The 19,459-nt window shown below is 44.3% G+C and overlaps 3 protein-coding genes across 3 annotated transcripts; 2 read left to right on the forward strand and 1 right to left on the reverse strand.

Moving 5' to 3' along the window:
- The first annotated feature begins 96 nt into the window (after window positions 1-96).
- On the forward strand, window positions 97-2,954 carry LOC105690342 (venom acid phosphatase Acph-1-like). Its single transcript, XM_048657062.1, has 6 exons — window positions 97-653; window positions 756-931; window positions 1,078-1,327; window positions 1,414-1,540; window positions 1,638-1,849; window positions 1,931-2,954. Exons 1-6 carry the CDS (start codon window positions 456-458, stop codon window positions 2,069-2,071), a joined length of 1,104 nt encoding a protein of 367 aa, XP_048513019.1. The 5' UTR covers window positions 97-455; the 3' UTR covers window positions 2,072-2,954.
- On the reverse strand, window positions 2,706-5,966 carry LOC105690370 (venom acid phosphatase Acph-1-like). Its single transcript, XM_012408101.3, has 6 exons — window positions 4,625-5,966; window positions 4,402-4,506; window positions 4,035-4,300; window positions 3,794-3,950; window positions 3,368-3,706; window positions 2,706-3,257 (listed from the first exon to the last, which is right to left on the reverse strand). Exons 1-6 carry the CDS (start codon window positions 4,712-4,714, stop codon window positions 3,060-3,062), a joined length of 1,155 nt encoding a protein of 384 aa, XP_012263524.2. The 5' UTR covers window positions 4,715-5,966; the 3' UTR covers window positions 2,706-3,059.
- A 1,124-nt stretch (window positions 5,967-7,090) lies between these two features.
- On the forward strand, window positions 7,091-8,891 carry LOC105690341 (venom acid phosphatase Acph-1-like). The gene is made up of 7 exons (XM_048657063.1): window positions 7,091-7,246; window positions 7,328-7,438; window positions 7,501-7,745; window positions 7,812-7,953; window positions 8,045-8,171; window positions 8,259-8,470; window positions 8,559-8,891. The coding sequence occupies exons 1-7, from the start codon at window positions 7,157-7,159 to the stop codon at window positions 8,697-8,699; spliced, it is 1,068 nt and encodes a 355-aa protein (XP_048513020.1). The 5' UTR covers window positions 7,091-7,156; the 3' UTR covers window positions 8,700-8,891.
- The last annotated feature ends 10,568 nt before the right edge of the window (window positions 8,892-19,459 follow it).

Genomic DNA, 19,459 nt, shown 5'->3' on the forward strand with positions numbered 1-19,459 from the left:
AATGCTGACGTAAGAGTCGAAAATTACGCACGCATGTCTCACAACGTTCAACTCAGCTTCGTTGGCTGAATCGCGAAGCGTTGAAAAACGAAAAACGCTCAGACCGTCGTAAAATTATCGGCAGGGCATACGTCGAATATGTAGGTTAATATCACAAAAGTGAACGGAGCGCCCACGACTAACGTAATGACATTAAATATCGTATTTCATATTATCGGTATACTGTCTGTATACATGAAAGGGGCGGACAAACTTTTGCACAGAGAGTAAATTTTTAGCGTCGCGTCCGCAGTCGAGTACGAGCTATCAAATTATCGACTGCTAGTTGTTGGCATGTTCAATCAGAAATAAGGGAGAACGTTAAAAAATTACTCGTGGAGGATCGATCGAAGTTTCGGTGGAATTTTCATCGCTCCGAACCATCGCGTGTGTTTCATTACAGAGTGTGCGTCGAAATGAGGGCTTCCAAAACGTTGATTCCATGCTACCTCGTATTAATCTACGTTCAAATTTGCCACGGAGAATTGAAATTGATCCAAGTCGTATTCCGACACGGCGACAGAGCACCCAGTAGTCAATTTAGATATTACTACCCGTCGGATCCGTACGTAAATGAGACTTGGCATCCGGAGGGATGGGGTGGTTTGAACAACGTAAGTTCTACCTTCGAACCGACCGGGTTTTGAACTCGGATTTACTTTTGAAAAAAACATTGAAAATTTCGTTATTTCTCATTCGAACGAATGCACTTTAAGGATGGTAAAATGAGAGCTTATGATCTCGGCGTATTTTTGAAAGAAAGGTACGGCGAATGGCTGGGCGACGTTTACCTGAAGGACGAGGTCGAGTTTCGGAGCAGCAACCGTGATCGAACGATAATGACGGCTCAACTCGTAGCGACGGCACTTTTTCCACCGAGTGAAATTCAGAAGTATTCGTAACTTCTTGAGAAAGATCTGTTATACCGTAAAGAAAAAAAAGCGGAAACAGAGAGTGCAAAATAGGAGAAGAAATCTCCAGGCTCGATTCTACGCGTAGAAGACATACCACGTGTTGAATAATTTTATGTTCTTACAGGTGGCATCCGGACTTGGCGTGGCAACCGATACCCGTGTTCTCGGATCCATCATTGTCGAAAACTTTCTATAACTCGCGATCGAAATGTCCAAGGTTGATAGCCATGCGTGAGGAGCTGACAAAAACTGACAAACATTTGTTGAAACGCGACGAACAGTTGAACGAATTTTACCGGTTCCTAAGTACGAAAGTAGGCAGCGACGTTGGCCAGTACCAGAGTTGGATCATTCACGATCAGCTTACTGCAGAGGTATGATAGACGAATGGCGGCGGCTTACGATCCCCTGAAAATTAATAGAATCAAACGTATGATACGTCTTCGACGATTCCCGCAAGTCAGGTGAAAACATCGGTCTACCCGATTGGGCGGTGGAAATTTTACGCGAAGGAACTCTCGAGGAAATCGCCGGGTACGATTACGTCATCCAGTCTTACAACAAGTCGATGATTCAGCTGAACGGGGGTACGAGCCACCCGCAATTCAATTCCACCCCTTAGTCGCGATTATTTTTTCGAAAGAACGTCCGCTGAGCGCCGGTAACACGTTTCTCCTAACTCAGGGCAATGGATTCGGGAATGGCTGGAGCACGTAGATTCTTACTTGAGCGAATCACCACCTCGCCTGGGTCCCAAAGCATTTTTTTACTCGGCCCACGAGTACAACGTGGCAGGAATTTTGTCGGCCCTTGGAGTCTTCGAGCCGCACGTCCCGGCATTTTGCAACGCAGTGATGCTCGAGCTCGCCAAAATTCAGGACAACTTCTGCGTCAAGGTATTTCTACTCGAATGATCATTTGCCAAGGGATCTGAGCGTTTGTTTTTTTTTTCAACACGAACGATTATTTTTCATCAGGTTTTGTATAAAAATAAAGACATCGTCCAGCAGTTGGTCGTTCCAGGATGCAACGAGGTCAACTGCCCTTTGGAAAAGTTCCGTAAACTAATGGAGGACGTTATCATCGATAAGGATGTAAAAGCTGCGTGCGCTGTATAACGACGACGATCGCGCTTTCGATCGAATTGATCGGAAACTCAGTGCTAGCCGATGATAAAGAAATATTCATCGTCATTTGGAAAATGTGCTTCGTCGTTTGAGTTTTTTTTTTAATTTTTTTAATTTACTCACGAGACTCTCGTCCCGTTTTGGATGACGACACGAGATATAATTCCTCGTATATCGTGAACGTTTTCGCACTGTATCATTTTTGCGTTCTTCAACCGCGTTTCGAAATTTCTTTTGAAATGGTTCACCGACTCTAATCGTATGTTGTTGACTTTTTAACCGTATGTTATACTTGTTTCCGACTGACCGTTATCCGAGTGTGTAGTGCAAGTATTTTTTAGCTGTCGAGCATGCGTTTAAAAACACGTTAGTTACGCGGTACGCGAGAGTTCTTATTTATTCGTGTTTTCATTTCGTTGTATCTCGAGCTTTTGCGTATAAAATAACAGTGAGGATTGCGACTCTCTTCGCTTTTATGACCGGGATTAATCTTTTATCGAGCAAATATGTCGCCACGTTAATTACTGAGGAAGTGAAGAGCGAATGATGAAGCGATTGACTGATTAATGACATGTCAATCAACGTCATGCGAAAACTTGCGTTATCTTCGGGTATAGAAATATTGTTTTTGTATCATTGGTAAATATAATGTTGTCGTATAAAATGGTAAACTGTACACAGATATAATAATAAAATATCCTATTAACGTAACGTAAATCTAGTAACAAAACACCCCTTAAATATACATTATAGTGATCAAGTTGATGGAAATAAATAAATTGACTCGAATCAATTGGATAAAAATAATAATATGTCGGTTGACACGTTCGCGGTTATATTGGTTCGCAAAAATACCTAAATTCACTAATATTTGCAAAATGTTAATTAACACACCGATCGCGCGTATTTTGACAATTATTTTTTCATTCATCCTCGAAGATTGAGTTTCACGAATTCAATCGACATTTTAAATCTGATTCTAATCTTGGCTAGTTTGTTCCTGGATTACGCGACGTAGTTCCGAGTCGCTCAGGCGTCTCCAGTGGCAATCCATTTCTTCGTCGGATGGGATTAATTCACGGGTTAATTGGAGATACCTTTCAATCGGGCAGATATCTTCGCACCCCGGTAACCTGAGAGTAACGAGCTGCTCCGTAACTCCGGTCCACAAAATCATCTGAGTAAATAGGAAAAAATAATGACGAACGAATGAGCCACCGAAATTAAAGCTAAAAAAACTAAAAAAAACTAAAAAAAAAAAAAAAGGTAAATCAAATCGCTGCATACCCTGACGTATATTTTCCCCTCGGTGTCTTCGAGTCTCTCGATCATAATCGCGGTTCCGTAAAACGGTATTTTTTGCTCGGTAATCCCGAGAGCTTGGAGGTACGACGAAATTGTCACTTCGTGAGCACTGTAGAGATAAATTTTTCTCGATTTTTCGCGCGCCCGATCGGCGCTCTCCAGGCGCATGTTTTCGATGAATTGTCTGACCATCGGTCCGCCGTTCAATCGCTTAGCTTGAGTAGTGTAAGATCTTATCGCGTAGTAAAGTACGGTTACCTCGCTCATCTTTTTAACAACGGAGTCGGTCGTCCATTCGGACAGAGTCAGGTTCATCGCTTGCTGGAATAAATCATAGGACGATGAAAATATCACGATACCGATGTCGAGGGGGGATCGATCTCCGTTGTTATTTCAATCGAGACTCACCTGAGCGACCACCAGATTGTAAATTTCGTAGACTTCTTTGAGTGTCGTGATATTCAATCCAGTTTTGAGCGTTAAAAATTTGAAGAGCGGTTCGTAAACGGCAATTTTTGCTTTCACTTCTGGAAGTTGCAGTATCTGGGCGACCGTGTCCTTGTATCTGTTCGAATAAAATTCCGGTATTCGACATCCTCGCGAATATAAAATTCAATGAAAAAAAGTTGAGAACCAGAAAAATACCCACTGTGGACACGAAGACGCTTTCATAACGATATCCAGTTCGGTCGGTACGTAGTGTATGGGGATGGGGTGCCAAGGGATCTCGGTGTGCCAGGTTTGAATATCTCCGGGAGGAAAAAGTCCCGCCAAGACGAGCTGAAGGGACATTTTCGTTCTATCGCAATCCGTGCTCACGGCGTACACGTCTCTCGGTACGTACAACGAGCCCAAAAGGTCCTTGTACCTCCTCTTCAGCACCTGTCCGATTTTGTACTCGCGTCTCTTCCCGACCTTGATGTTCAAAAATAAGGAGGGGTCGTTATCGTTCGAATATTTCGTTTGTTCGTTGATTTATTTCACCCCGATAATTTTCGGCTGCAATTGCGACTCACGTTTGTCAGTTGGCCGAGACCCCATGGCTCGTAATCCGCGACGCTATAAATATCTCTGGGGTACATTTCTTTGAGACGCGGCGTCCTCTCACCGTGTCTGAACAACTGAGGAATAAAAAAAATCGAAGATTTAGGAACAGAAAAAAAAAAAAAAAAAGGAAATCGAGAAACTGGAAACTATTTCCAACGCGATAATTGAGCGTTTCGCTTTCAATCTACTCACAACTTGCACCTGAGTGACGGTCACTTTTGCCTCGTTGGACGCGACCACCGAAAGCGCTATCAGCGCGTTTAGAACGAATGTCCCGTACATCGCGTCTCGGTGCGTCGATTAATGAAATATCAGTGAAAATTGCGACCGTGTTCCGCGACAGTCACTCGTCCAAGATATATTGACACTGAGGTTGATCAGGCACGCGCCTTTTATGTTGTTTCCTCCGATGCTCTATTCGCTCTATCTGACCCTCCTTATCGGTTGGGTTATCACGGACGTTGGATAGAATTACTATATTATCTTAAAATATATCCGCGGTGAAGTTATGCCCGGAGGAATTAGCCGATCCCCTTCTGTCGAAGAAGTTGGGGTCCGTCAACAACGCGGGAATCGCATCAATTGCGTTCTATTTCATCCCTTTTACCACCGGGTGGTCTCCGCACTCCTTTTCCCTCACCTTCCCGAACCTTTTTCATCACGAATCCTGACCACAGTTCGAAATTATCTCGGCACGGAGGCCGAATTCAGGCGCACTACAAAGTTATCAATTTATCGGCGACCTCCGGGGGCCCACGCGGCATGATTTTTTCGACTTCGGCGAAAATTGAGAACCGCGACACCGACCGCGTTCAAATAGGTTTCCCAATGTCGAACTATCTTCAATTCACGAATTGAAACCAGCAGTATTTTTAAGCAATTCTCAATTTGCGGTATAAGATAAGCAAATGGGACGTTATGCAATTATAACGGTAGCTTGACCATTTTCATCGACCATGTTCAACGAATAAAAGTAAATGAGAACTCGATGTGTTCAGCTTGCCGCAAAGAAGGAAATAACTGTTCGCATTTAATCACTCGCTTTTTAATTCGTTCAATTTTTTTATTCACACATCACGCGGGTAAACAAATAACGCTGGTAGTCGGAGTCGAAAGTTTCAGGCGATATTCGTTAAAAATAAAAGATTGCTACTTTGAAAAAACAATTAACGTTCAATAATTACGTGACGTATGTTTTAATCATCTGTCTTCGCTAACTGGGAAGTAGATCAAAAGCAATTACCTTGCCTGGATAACCGCGTTTGCGAAAACTGAAATTAGAGAAACAACGGTGAAATAAAGATAACGGTAATCTTCGGGTTCATTGATTTTTATTACATCGAAATGAAAAGAAAAAAAAAAAAAATAAACGAGTTTCAACGCGGTTCCAACGCGGTATTTACGGTGCGCGTTCGCATAGCTGTCATATTTAACGCTCTTCGCAATGATTTCGTTTATCAATTTACGTCTAGACAATCCTTGCGAGCTATTATAAGTCGAATCGAGCGAGTCGTTATTATTTGTAAAATTATACCGGATCGATGTAAACATATTATTTAGTCGACCGACTGAATAACAATGAACTTTTCTCAAAGTTTATTCACCTCGTACGGATTGTATATTGGGGAAACCGTCGGTGCCGATACAAATATTCCCCCCTTCGTTTGCAATTGTGCAACGTTCTCTTGCGTGTAAACAAAAAAATAAATTCATATAGAAAAATATCACGGCCGTAAAGTAAATTCCACATACACGCGTGATAAAAAACGGTTGTTTCATCAGGTTTTTACCCCGGAGATTGTTGATATTAACGTTTCTTTTCAGAAAATTTTTCCCATGCAACACAGCGCCAATCTTGCGAATCCATCTCGTCGGACACTCTGCCGTTAGTTCGTCAATCGCGCGTCGATAACGACCACTAAAATACGACTAAAGTATATTTTTCTACTCGTATTCTTTTTTTTTTTTTAATTCTCACTTTCGAGTCTATTTTCTTCTCTGTAAAATTAACGACGCCTCGGAATTTTCCAAACGACATATTCAACGTCATCGGACACACGTGTGTAGGTACACGCATGTGCGCTTCGTAAGTATTTAGAACAGTTCAAGAGCATGACCCAAGTACGCGCACTGCAGCAGCAGCAGCAGCAGCTCGACACCCAAGATGCGTAATAATTATAGCTTGAATTTCTACCGGCAACTAGGCGACCGACCTATTACGGTACTTTCATGGAAAGGCCCGTCATTCTACGAGACTTTGAGAGATGACGAATACCGCGAATCGGTAGGAAGCGTGCGATCTATGCGGCACAAAACCGATAGAAATAAGAAAGGAATCAACGCGCACGCACGTGCGGAAAGATCAACCGACTTCGACGATCAAGCGAAATTTTTCAATTTTCAATTTTCATTCACCTCAAAGCGAAGAAGGGTGCCGAATGCTTCTAGCGTAGAACGAAGTTCTCGCTAATTATCAAAAGTAGGAGAATTATTTTTCAGAATAACGGCAACGCAAAGTAACGAAATTTTGGGTGACGGAACATAGAGAATATTCTAGAGAAGTCTGGGGGAGGGTTCATAGGACCAGCAAAACCCACAACTACGAGAATAAATTCCCATCCGTGCCGCCCTGCACCATCATTTGGAAGGTAACGGTTGGAGAGACCGCTTCTAAAATCCTGTTTCAAAGCCTCGTAACCACTTCGGATAATCATCCAAATAATCATGAATAACCCGAAGATTGCCGTACTAATTATTCTGTCGATAATAGTGAGGATTGTCCGGTGCAATCCCGAACTGAAACTTGTTCAGGTGGTGAGTGCGCTTGTAATTGTAAAAAAAATCTCCTCGCCTTCCGCTCGATTTCATCCTAACAATCGTGAATCTATTCCAAAGCTCTTCAGACACGGTGATCGCGCCCCCAATCCTGGTTATGAAAAGTGGTACCCGACGGATCCTTACATCAACGAAAGATACGCCCCCGTCGGACTCGGTGGATTGACTGAGGTGAGTGTTTGATTCGAATCGAAAAATTCTGAAAAAAAAGTACATTTATTCCCGGTGGACAGGAGGGCAGCAGGCGATCTTTCGAATTGGGCCAATTTCTTCGTGAGAGGTATTTTTCGAAGCTGCAAATGTCGGAGTATTCGGAGTCCGTTTTCAGGGTGAGGTCCTCGGACATCGACCGTTGCCGAAAATCCGCGGAGGCGTTGGTATCGGCTCTTTTTCCCGATACTAAATCGATGCCGATTTATCAGAATCAGTTGTTCAAGGATCCTCTTTTCGTCGGTGTTTTTATCTGTCCCGTGGCCAGGTGAGTTCTACCTATCCCGCGTGCGTGGAAAATTGAATCTGATAAAAAATTGTCGTTATTTTTCAGAAGCGAGAAAGCCAGAGCTGAAAGGTTCATGAGACACGGTGACGAAAGATGGTCAAATTTGTACGAGTATTTGAGCAGACACTTGGGCGTCAATGCGACCAGACATCACGCCTTCATTCTGCATCACACGTTAATGGCTCAGGTGAACGCTTTATAACATACGAGTATGAATTTTTCGAATAATTCCTACGTGTAGCGACGTGCAATTTACTCACACCTCAAAAATCACGCAGCGTTCGTTCGGCCTCACTCTGCCCAACTGGACGAGGCAAATTTATCCCTCGGAAGAATTAGAGACGAACGCAGGTTTCGAATACATTCTACAAAGCTACAATACCAAGTTGAAAAGAATCAACGGAGGTCAGTATGATGGATAATTTCTGAAAAATTCTTCATCTCTCAATCGATCGCGGAGACAATTTTGTTCAATCCTTTTCTCGCGACAAGGTTTGTGGATTCGGGAGTTTTTGGAAAACATGGATAACTCGATAAGCGGCAAGGACCGGGCTAAGATGCTCGTTTACGCCGGTCACGAGACTAACGTAGCCGGTTTTTTGACCGCGCTGGATATATTCAAGCCGCATGTGCCGGATTTCTGCAGCTGTCTGATCCTCGAGATGTACGAAGACCCCCGGAGCGTACGTGAGCGTTACGTGAGAGTAAGTGTGCAACGCCGGACTCGTCTATTCTCGAGCTGTTCGAATTCGTTGTATATTCTTATTATTATTATTACTCGATTATTTTCAGCTCTTCTACAAAAAGTCGGAGAGCCTCGAAGAGCTCCACATACCGGGGTGCTCGGTGCCTTGCTCTCTCAAGGATTTCAGAATTCTGACCGATCATCTAACGCCGCAAAATACCGATCAAGAATGCGGACTTGCCGTTTGAATTGCACTCGTCTCACTTTCATCGGTGTGAGAATAAGGACGATCGTGATAACTTACTGACCATTATTCATATCGATTGAAATTTTTATCAAATACATTTCTACGAACAATGAAATACTCTGTGGTTTTTTTCTATTTTTTTTTTTCTATTCCCATAGATCCACCCACCCCTGAACTGGAGCGTTTGTATCTTTTTTATTCCTCTCCTCTCATCAACGAAACGAATCAATTTGAACCCTGGCGCTTTTTTATATTTTTCAATGCGGCTTAAATGTTGCCGTACGGTGCTGCCATCTCTAGGCCGGCTGTGCGATTGTTGCTATAATTTATTTACTCGGCGAGTATATTTTCCAGATCCTGCCGCCGAGAAAACGTAACAGATGGCGCGAGGCGGTCCAGAGGAACCGAAAAGAGAAATCATTCCTCGGAGGAAAAAAAGGTGTCACATAGGCATGCATCGAATAGCGAAACGCTACGCGAGGAGGAGACGGCTCACGGAGGATCGATGAATTCAAAATGCATATGGATAAAATATTTTGGAATTCGTTGTTCGATTCGTGATTCTATCCGAGCAATACGAATAGAACAACCGTACCGGAAATTCATTTTAATCGATTCCATTACGCATACATAGAAAATGTTTAACAATGCGACAATCGATGTTGAATATAGCTGTACGTAAATCGTTTTCGGATGTTCTAATTGAAGACGATGCGAATTGAATATATACGCGAGTCATGGTCGCGCCCGCACCTTTACTCCAAGATCTCGAGGTCGGGCGACTGCTCGCTCGCCGGCTGCCGGCGTGATCGACCTAGTAACCCAGTTATCAATATCCCTTTCAGCTAAACCCACTTCGCCGTTTAATGTGTACCGATCTATGACGACTGTACGTGTAACAAAATTCAGTTACATACAGCGATCCGACTTGGCTCGGAGGTGCGAAAATTAATCAAAATTTTACTTCGCACGTGTCGAATTCGAATCGACGAGCGCGAAACTTTCTAGATTTTTCTCGGAGTCCGAGATACTTTTATTCCGCAAACGGTGGAACCTCCGTCCGTTTTCATTAAACCGCGAGGGTTTCGTACCGATTTTGGTCAGGAGTATCGAAACAATCGAGTTAAGAGGGTAGCCACATACCTATACATACCTATACATATATGTGAGGAGAAAAATTTTTCCAGGAAAACAATCCTAGGTAGATACGTGTACGTAGAAGAAACTTCCAGCCATACAATATCGAGTAATTCTGAAGTGAAATGGATTTTCTCCGAGTATACCAGCAATAATAAAGGAGAGACAGAGAATTCTTTTTCCCCGAGTTTACGCGGGATATACCGCAATATAGACACGTATTATATACGTGTAAGAAAAAGTAGCAGGTAGATCAAATTCGAGCAATCTAGATTCAAGTTTGAAACTCCGAAGAAAAGTTCGTTAAATACGAGCGTTGCATCTGCAGCGATATAAGTCCGTAAAATCCGATCTTATAATAGTTATCTCTACGGACACTCAATGATAATAAATCTCGCTTCGCTAGGATTTAACAAAGTTTACGAAAACTTTTTTCCTTTCACTTGTATTTACACGTAGACGCAAACTTTATATTTACTCCGGCCGTTCGGTCGTTTGACTAATTTTTTAACGGCGAACGTTACGGCGACTCGTACGAGAAATAAGAAAACTATCATCCGCCTCTCAGAATCCGGAGAGAATGGACAAAAGGAATTGGAAAAAAGTATATTATATACTTGATCGTTACCGCAACGCGATTCTCGAAATAATGAAGACACGCCGCCGAGGCTCGGCGCGCGCGTAATTAGCGAATGGCGCAATAACGGAATATGGTTTTTTTCATTTCTCAGAGTTTAGCGCCAATTCGGGAATCTCCTTTCGCGAGTGAACGCCGCGAAAATAACCAAAATAACCTGAAACATAGAAAAAGAAAAAGAAATAAAATAAGAATCACATACACATATATATGTTATATACGACCGAAACGAATGCAAAACTTCGTTTCGTACAGGCGGAGATTGAATATTCATGGTCCGCGGGGTACTTCGAAAAAAAAAATAAAATAAAAGTCAAGATGAAAAATAACCGGAAAAAATTCACCGGGTGATATTCGGCTTGGATTTTTCCCCCGCGACGCGTAAACAAAAAAAGAAAAATCACGAAAACGGTGAATATCCCTTTCATTTCATCTTGTATATACGTTTTCGTCGCTCTCCCATTATTATCATATTTACCGACGAATTGTAAAAAAAAAAAAAAGAAAAATTGTTCGGATAGAGTAAGTACCCGTCCGTCTCTCTCATTCCCGGGAAATAACTCGGAAGTGTTCCGAATCGACTCGTCAGGTATGTTTACCCTCTGGAACGGGACACGATGATACCCAAAAACGGTGGCTTTTATTTCCCTCTGAAACCGTAATGAGAAAGAAATTAGTAAGAGTGGCGAGGATTAAATTCCGAGTAATATAAGGTTTACATTGTACTCGTGATAATATAGGCTCGTATGTATATGTATATGTATACACGTGACAAAAGGTGAAATTGTAAAGAGACGCGAAGTACCGCGACGCGGGGTGGTACGCGCCGAGGGAGGCCCAGGGAAAATTCAGCCAAGAGCTCGACGCGGGGAAACTGTCAAATAAATGAACGTTATAGTCGGTAAAGGTATGGGAGGTGCTGCAGGGTAGTTCTGTACTCCCTCTCGCTTCCCTTGGGATCAGAGAGCTACGATGCGTACGGGCGGTCGACGGTGTACGGGGGGGGGGGGCGAAAAAGCACGAAGAGGGAGGGAATGAAAGGGAAGAAGAGGCAACGTAATTTATACACCGAGCAAGACGGGGAGAGTTTTCTCCCTCCCTCTCCCCATTCCATTCGAATGTTCCGGGGGGTGTTTGAAAATCGTGACAAGAGCGAAAAATAAATACGATTCGGTATGAATTCGACCGACGGATCGGTAGGTAGTCGGGTGTTTTGAAAATGGCGATTATTTACAGATTGTTTTCAACGACACGAGTGGTCGTCGATCGGCTCGAAAAAGCGCTCGAGCCTTTGTCGTCTGGTACAAAATTGAGAATATTGAGGGTAACTATATTTTTCGTTACTAATTGTAATTGTACGACGAGGACGCCCCGAGAATTCGTTATCTTCGGATGAGAATGTCAAGGATTCGAATGGGGGAGTATTGCGAAGTGGACGAAGTATGGTCGGCGGTCCGGAGACGGGAATTAGGTTCGATCCGGGGTGCAAAAAGTTTGCAATATTTCAGTTACGTGTACGCGGAAGCTTGTTTTATTCAATATTCGTCGTTGTCCGCTTTGACGCCGGCGTAAGTATTCCGGAGCGTTGAACGACGAGCGTCGTTTCTCTTGTGCGAGGATTCAAGAGGAAGAGAAATTCGCGGAAACCCGTTGCTCACGTGACTTTTCGGATCGCCGTTTGTCTTGCCTCTCCGTCATAGCTGTAGCAAACCCCCGAGGGATATCTCGATTCCTCGGTTGAAAATTGTTGAAAATCCTTTGAAAACATTCCACGTGAAATACACATCTATATGCACACAAGTTACAGGTATATTTTATGCATGGCTGGTACGCAACCGATTCCGACACAGCGAGACGTTGTATAATTGTACAGATCGCGTGCTTTCCATTCTAATTTCAGAGGAAATTATTTTCCCTCTCGATCGAAATAGCAAATTTCACAACCGATGAAAATTAATACGACCCCCCCAGTCTTCGCACCTCCGCTGGTACATTTACGACATCCGAACGGTTTATTTTTCCGCTTCGATTCTAAATCGATAAAAGCTGAATGATATTTTCGTTTCCGCGTCAAAAGGGAAACGAGTAGGACTGTAAAGAAGCTAGGGGAAGTACGTCGAGCGAGCGAAAGAGTAAGATGGAAAACGGGACGATCTTATCCGAGGAAACACGGTGGCGTGAACGAGGGCATTTATAACGTAAATCCCTCGGTATGTCATGGAAATCTGCTCTGTCCCCCTTCGGAACTACGGTAGTGCAGATCAGGGTATACCGGATCCGTGCGGCAAAAGAGAGACGCGGAGGCTATAAAAGACAAAGTCGGAACCAGGAGAGGAAAGTGTCATTTTGACAGGCGCGTACGGGGACCGAAATTACCTTTGGTTGAAAAGTTTCTTCGTGGGGTCAAGGTCAACGTAAAATGTATACCTCGCCGACGCGACGTGACAAAGGGAAAGGATTTAAAAACGTGAAACTCGTGAGTCCAATTTTAATTTTCTGGATTAAAATAATTATGATAATTAAAATTATTTATTCCCCCGACGGTGAAAGTAAAATGAGATAAATCGAGCAAAAAAACAAAAAAAAAAAAACAAGAAAACGAGAAAACGAGGAAAAGAAAATACAAAGTTGACAAACTACGTTCAATTTATCGCGTCTGAATCGCCGCCAAATATTCCTCGAACTGTTAAAATTTCAAAAATTTATATCCGCTCTCGCGTCGGTTCGCATCCCTCGTTTTTACGTTTCCAATAAACGCGACCTTCGTTAACATTTCTGACTTTGTTTCGTCGTTATAAAATCGAACGGAAACCTGTCAGATTTCGTTCACTCCCTCCACATCCCTTGCCCGTTTCGGCCTCTCGCATTTGCGATCCTCGTAAAAGTTTAAATCCACTTCCGCGCGTCCCTCGGGAGTTTCAAGATGAACCACTGCGAACCTCGACTGACCGTTCGCCGTTTACCCTCTCGGGCAAACTTTACACCTTTTAATTGTCCCCTCTCTTTCCAAAAGTGCGCTCGTCCCCTTCGAACCATCAGCGCTGTAGTTTCTCCTTTTTAATTTTCACCGACAGTATATCGTTTCATCAATTCACGTGGCGAACTATCGATTTCCGCTGACTTTTTTTTTCACCCTCGCCGGTCAAGCCCTTCCGTTCGCCGATCGCGAAACTTTCCAATTACCGGATAACCTCGAGAGTCTGATTTCTGCGCAGCAATTTTCGGTACACAGCGACTTTCTCGGCTCGTCGTCCTGCTGTCATCCGTCAAGCGAGGCTCGTCGTCGTTTACCGCGATGAGGAGGAGGAGGAGTTGAAAGCGGGGAAGGGAGAGCGAACGCATCGGCGCGACAGCTGAGGGTGGAATGAAAAAAAAAAAAAAAAAGAAGAAAAAATAAATAAAATCGGGGAAGTATTCTATATATAGAGAGAGAGAGGGATAAAATCCCGAATAAACGTAAATGTGATGAGATTTTTATTCAAAGTTCGCCGGAATTAATCCGTTAAGCTTAGCGCACGTATTTCGTTAATTTACGAATGTTTCGCGGAGACATTTGAGTATGGCGATAAATTAATCGGTCGGAAGAATAGCGGGCGATGACGATTATCCCTCCTCCGTTCCGTCATTCTCTCGTCTTTTTTTCGTCTCCCGGCTTTTTTTACCGATCTTTCCCACGAGTGTCCGGGCTCCCCCGGTTCTGGAAATCAACGAACATCGATAACAATTTCGCACCGATAACAAATAAAACTCACCCCACCGCCGAGCCAATCGATTCCGCGATTCTTGGTTTTCTCGAATTTTCGCAAAAATAAAAAGGCGATCCGGTTTTTCGCGTCGGAACGAACTCCGTTTTTGAACGATGACTTTTTTTTTACTCTTGTTTCCAATTAAACAATGGCCAATACGAATGAGAAACCGTTCGGCATTGTTACATCTTTTGTACTCCCGTACGGGGATCGCGTAGCTTTCGTTTGTACCGAAAAAGGTGCAACGTTTACGCCACGTATCAATTAATTATTTCGCACAACGAATCACGTTCACTCTTCGACGATCAAAAGTTGCCTCGATACACGCGTTGAGTCGATTTACCGATTCGCGTGGCGCGCGAAAACAAATTTCGACGAATCGACGAACAAATAAATCGCCTTACGAAAGCAGTGTGTGCGTGTCGTTACTTCCAACTACGAATCGTGAATTTGACGGGATTGTTATATCGGCTATCGTATCAGGCGAAGTAAATACGTGAATTATTGTACTACGTCGTTCGGCGTTCCGTGCAGAAGCGAGTTATTCCCTCCAGCGTGAGTAGCGTTGCGGAGATGACGATTCACATTTTTTACTCGATTTACGTGGCTGCATCCTTCGCCCTCGGGTTTTACATCCCCGTGAGTTTATTTAGTCTTCGGACTTTTTACTCCTCGTCTTTCTTACTCTCGTTTTTTCTTCGCTCCGTCCGTCGTCGAGCGATGGTTGGAGAACGGTGGCTACCCTTAACCTGGCCTCCGTGTTGCTACAAGAGTGCTATGCGATGACCGTCGTCCTTAGGGAAGAAGGGACGGGAAAACGGCGACGCGGTAAATAACACCGGTTGACGGGATATATACACTCGTTGAGGAGGTTATTCGTTGCGCGAGCGAAAATTTTCCAACCCTTTTTGCATCCCCCCCTCCCCCGAAAACCCGTACAAAATTGATGGAATTTCTTTACGGATTAATTTATCGGGGGGGGGGGGGGGGGAAATTTTTTTCGGCTAGGAAATATTTCACGGCACGAGGGAATTATAAACAAGTGGATGACGGACACCGTGGGGATACTTTTCTTCGAATTTGCTACCAGTAATACCGAGAGCTCACTCGGAAAACATGTGACCTACTTTTCCGTCATCCGTTTGAGAAATTATCCGATCGCCAGAAAATCCATGTACGAATGTAACGTGTAATTTAGGATCCGGAGACCCGAAACTTTGTGCAGAAAGAGATATAAAAATGTAGAGAAAAGAGGGAGAGAAAGAGAGAGGGAGAGGAGAAGGGAAGAAAACCAAAAAAAAAAAAACTCAAAGTGCTCTCAGCTTCGATAATACGTCTGCACGAAGGCAGCGGCTACGTATACGGGAGACGGGGTACGGCTTATTTCGCATAAGATATATAAATTGAACCCATTTCAATCGATGTGTAGATATAAGGAAGGTTGTATCGAATCAATTCACATCGCAGGTTGATACCGAGCGACGTCGAGCGGAAGAGGGTTGAGATAGGCTGGCAACCCGCCGGGTCTGAGAGGGGCTCGGGGAAGGGGGGCGGGGGGGAGGAGGGAGGAGGGCGCACGGGGGGAGGAGACGTCGTGACGGTGAGGGATGCCGGAGTGCGAAGGGCGTCGAGGGGTCGGCGTCGGACGCGGTTGCCACGGTAACTACGGCTGGGGTCCCGGAGTTTCCAATGGTTTGGGTAATGTTTCGGGGCTTGAAATGGATTTCTCTCGCCTGGCTAGTAAACGAGGTTAGTCAATGCCTAACGCACAAATGGGCATAGTTGCCTAATTGATTGTCGCTTATTACGCCACGTCGTTTATCGGGGATACAAGTATATACGTATGTATATCTGCTGCGCGAGCCGTGCGTGTGGATTCCCGTAGGTACGATGATACCGCGCGAAATTTCAGTACCTACGTCGAATATATATATCCATGAATATGAATATTACCTACTTCGTCGCACGCGCGGTCTACGCGTATCCGCGAGACGGGGCGGCCGATACGCACGCATCGACGGAATGCGGCTAATTTCCTCCCCCGTTAATCGACGCTTCGTCGATTTTTTGAATAGCCGTGCACAGGTTCGACCGATAAAATTGCGAACGAGCGAGGAAAATATCGCATCCGACGACCGCGGGGTAATTTTCAGCCGTTTGAAATTATTGCGCGGAGAAAAATTCTTTCGAATTTCCATCGAGGGCCTCCAGCAACGTCGCGCGCCTCTCATCCCCCGAGATTAACGGATAACCACCCGATTACGGGCGTCGGATGAAAAATTTCTCATTTTTACGATTTTTCCCGTGAAAACATCCGGCGGTCCGGTATCGCGAAACGCGACAAGCGCAGTTGAATTGTAACAAGTATCCAGATCACGTTTGCTTGAAAGAAAATTACTGCTCCACTTTTCGCCTTGCCGAGTTTCGTGTATAAAATCTTTTTCAATTCACCTGCCCTCTTTGTACTGTACGCATAATACTCGGCCGGTATATCAAAAGCCTTTGAAAAATACGTTAAACTTGGAAAAAAGAGGTAAAAAGGAAACGAATTGGGATAAAAAAAAAAAAAAAAAAACCTTCCAAAATCATCGTTCCACCTGCCTCGCAGTCAATGGACATTTTGTATACCTTTGAAAAAAAAAAAAAAATTTTGTCCGCAACTACGTCCGTTTGATGAATTAATTCACCGGCGTGTCGTGGTCTCTAATTCTTCGTACAGTCGTCGCGGAACACCGTGGACTCGGCGAAAATATTTTGCGACGAAATTAGAAAAAAAAAAAAAAAGAAAAAAAAAAACAGAAATTCACACCCCACCGGAATAAATCGCTCTGATTAACGAACGAATTATTGTCCGTCGTAATACGTATAGGGCAACGTTAACGCGATAACATGTACATGGTATACGGAATAAAATTACAATTAGTCCACGATAATTAGGATGTATTAATTTTGCGGTAACATAATTGACCGCCATGCACTGCTGTAACTAATTTAAGAGGTCCGCAATAAATCCAATTATACGAAATTAATTTTCATCCAGCGCCGTATCAGTATACGTTCATGACGAACGATGTGTGCGAGATTTTCAGCGAAACGTTACGCGAAAATTGCGATACGGACGGGGATCCTTCGAAACGGAGAAATCGTCGGCAACCGGGGGTTGCTTCGCGACTCACGTGCCGCGGACAATCGACGCCGTTAAAACTTTCGTTGGCGTATCTTCGCCGATCGTTGCGTTCGATACTTATTACATACACCTGTACGTCGTACGCAGAGACCACCGCGCTCGTCGGATGAGTAAAATTACGAGCAATTTCGAACCCGTTGCCTCCAGCGGCGGAAAAGATCCTCTAAAGAGTTTTTACAACGCCGCAAGTGCAGCGGTGGAACGCGGATGATCTAATTGAAGCGTAAATATCGTCGACGCAAATGAGTTAAATAATTACGACGAGTGTGTGGATAGGACGAAGGGGGGGGGGGGGGGGGGGGGGGGGGGGGGTAGGTGCGGGTCGAGTAAGAGAAAATGTTAAAGAGGGAAGAAATCGGGCAGCGAGAATTCCGCCGCTGGAACCGACCGACCGGCGGTCGGTTTACCTCGGTGGACGTTTGACCTGAATTCTGACTCGCCCCGAGCTGCAGGTACGGCTCCCGCGGATACATATACATATGTATACCATTAGCCGCAGGTAAACCCGAGGTATTCGCTGCTCCGGCGCAGGTACGACGCGATATCCTTCGCCGATGAAAATTCCTAGCTTATATCAAAGCGGAAAACCCCTCAAGAATTTCACTTCGAACGGTTCGTTGCGACGGGGTCTTTTTGCAGTTTTTCTGCGAATCGCGGAGAAGGTAGATTATGCGCGTTACGCGACTCGGAGAGAAATAAAATAGTCTTACACCGCAGGATCTGCGGCCGGACGAGCTCCCTTCCAATCGACGAGGTGTACGGGACGAAAATCTGGAAGCGGACGGAATCGGGCGAGTCTGATTTTCCCTAAGTTTCGTCGGTGATCGCGGCAAGTAGAAATGAGCGCGCAAAGTTTAAAATCACCGGCCCGTACAAAACCCTTGGGGGAGGGGGAGGGGGGGGGGATGGATTTCGTTGCGACGCGACGTGGAACTTGAACCGCAACGGGACGGTCGGTTGTCGGCTATCCCTCCCCTCCGCCGGCACCGCGGATCGCTAATAGAGCTCTGCGCGTGTCTGGTGATTGCCCTGACGTTGATGCATGGAGTTGGTTATCCGTTACAAGATCGTAGTGCAGGCTTGATTGAAGGATTTATGGTGTCTCGCTAGGTTTTCAAATAATTAATCACGATATAAACACACGATGAATAATTATTATTCGCGCATGGTCCCCCCCGGTGTTATTTCGTACAAGCACGGATCTACGTATAATCGCGTACACCGCACTTGCGCGCGTCTTAGTGCATATAATGTATACATATACACGCCTCGCCGCCTCCATTTATTTTACGCTCAAGTTTTACCTTCGTTTGAGGTTTTTATTTTTCGATTTTCGTTATTGCAAAAAAGAAAAAAAAATTAACCAACGATCCACCGAAATGCTAACACGCCTGAAGAAAGAACAGCGGCCGAGAGTCGGAATATCGTTTCTCTTCTTCAATCGTAAGCGTAAGAGAAGACGTCCGATATCTGCCGGAGTTTCCGGGTACGGAAAACTTCTGTTAGAAAATTTCCGGTGAATATTTTCTTCAAAAGTAACGAAAAAAAAATAAACAAATAAATAAATAAATAAATTCGAGTACATAAAAGAACGTGGAAACGTCTCTCGCTTCCAGCGGGCGGCGAGAGCCCGGTATAATCCAATTTTCGAAGTTTCAACGAGCCGGACGTCTTAAACTTTCGAAGAGACAACCTGCTACTTGTTTTTTTTTTTTTTTTTCATAAACGATCACAGATCAAAATGTCCGTACTGTATACAGTTGCAATAAAAACCATTAGATCTGTACAATTAGTACTCGCGTTGCGTATGAGGCCCCGAAATATCCAAAGATTTCATCCTCCGGGTACGGGCGTAGCGGGTGAAGATTTAACCGGGATATTCTAGCCTTGACACAATTTGTGGCTCGGGTGATCGATGTCGCTCACGGTTGACGGAAGGTCACAGCCGTACATGAAACGATTGAGGTAAAAATGATCGTGTGGTGCGTACTTTGCGCGGATGGTTATATCGACGGATACCACATGTACAGTCGTCTGGAGTTGCGCGGGTATAT

Source organism: Athalia rosae, chromosome 6 (genome assembly GCF_917208135.1).
Source record: "Athalia rosae chromosome 6, iyAthRosa1.1, whole genome shotgun sequence".
Classification (NCBI taxonomy): Eukaryota; Metazoa; Arthropoda; class Insecta; order Hymenoptera; family Athaliidae; genus Athalia; species Athalia rosae.

Bases quoted from the DNA above. Each gene is read 5' to 3' on its own strand.
- LOC105690342 (XM_048657062.1), top strand. From the start codon at position 456: ATGAGGGCTTCCAAAACGTTGATTCCATGCTACCTCGTATTAATCTAC. The intron at 932-1,077 runs GTATTCGTAACT...ATGTTCTTACAG, and splicing joins CCACCGAGTGAAATTCAGAA to GTGGCATCCGGACTTGGCGT. The intron at 1,850-1,930 runs GTATTTCTACTC...ATTTTTCATCAG, and splicing joins AGGACAACTTCTGCGTCAAG to GTTTTGTATAAAAATAAAGA.
- LOC105690370 (XM_012408101.3), bottom strand. From the start codon at position 4,714: ATGTACGGGACATTCGTTCTAAACGCGCTGATAGCGCTTTCGGTGGTC. The intron at 4,301-4,401 runs GTGAGTCGCAAT...TTGAACATCAAG, and splicing joins GTCTCGGCCAACTGACAAAC to GTCGGGAAGAGACGCGAGTA. The intron at 3,258-3,367 runs GTATGCAGCGAT...CTATTTACTCAG, and splicing joins AGGGGAAAATATACGTCAGG to ATGATTTTGTGGACCGGAGT.
- LOC105690341 (XM_048657063.1), top strand. From the start codon at position 7,157: ATGAATAACCCGAAGATTGCCGTACTAATTATTCTGTCGATAATAGTG. The intron at 7,954-8,044 runs GTGAACGCTTTA...AAAATCACGCAG, and splicing joins ATCACACGTTAATGGCTCAG to CGTTCGTTCGGCCTCACTCT. The intron at 8,471-8,558 runs GTAAGTGTGCAA...GATTATTTTCAG, and splicing joins TACGTGAGCGTTACGTGAGA to CTCTTCTACAAAAAGTCGGA.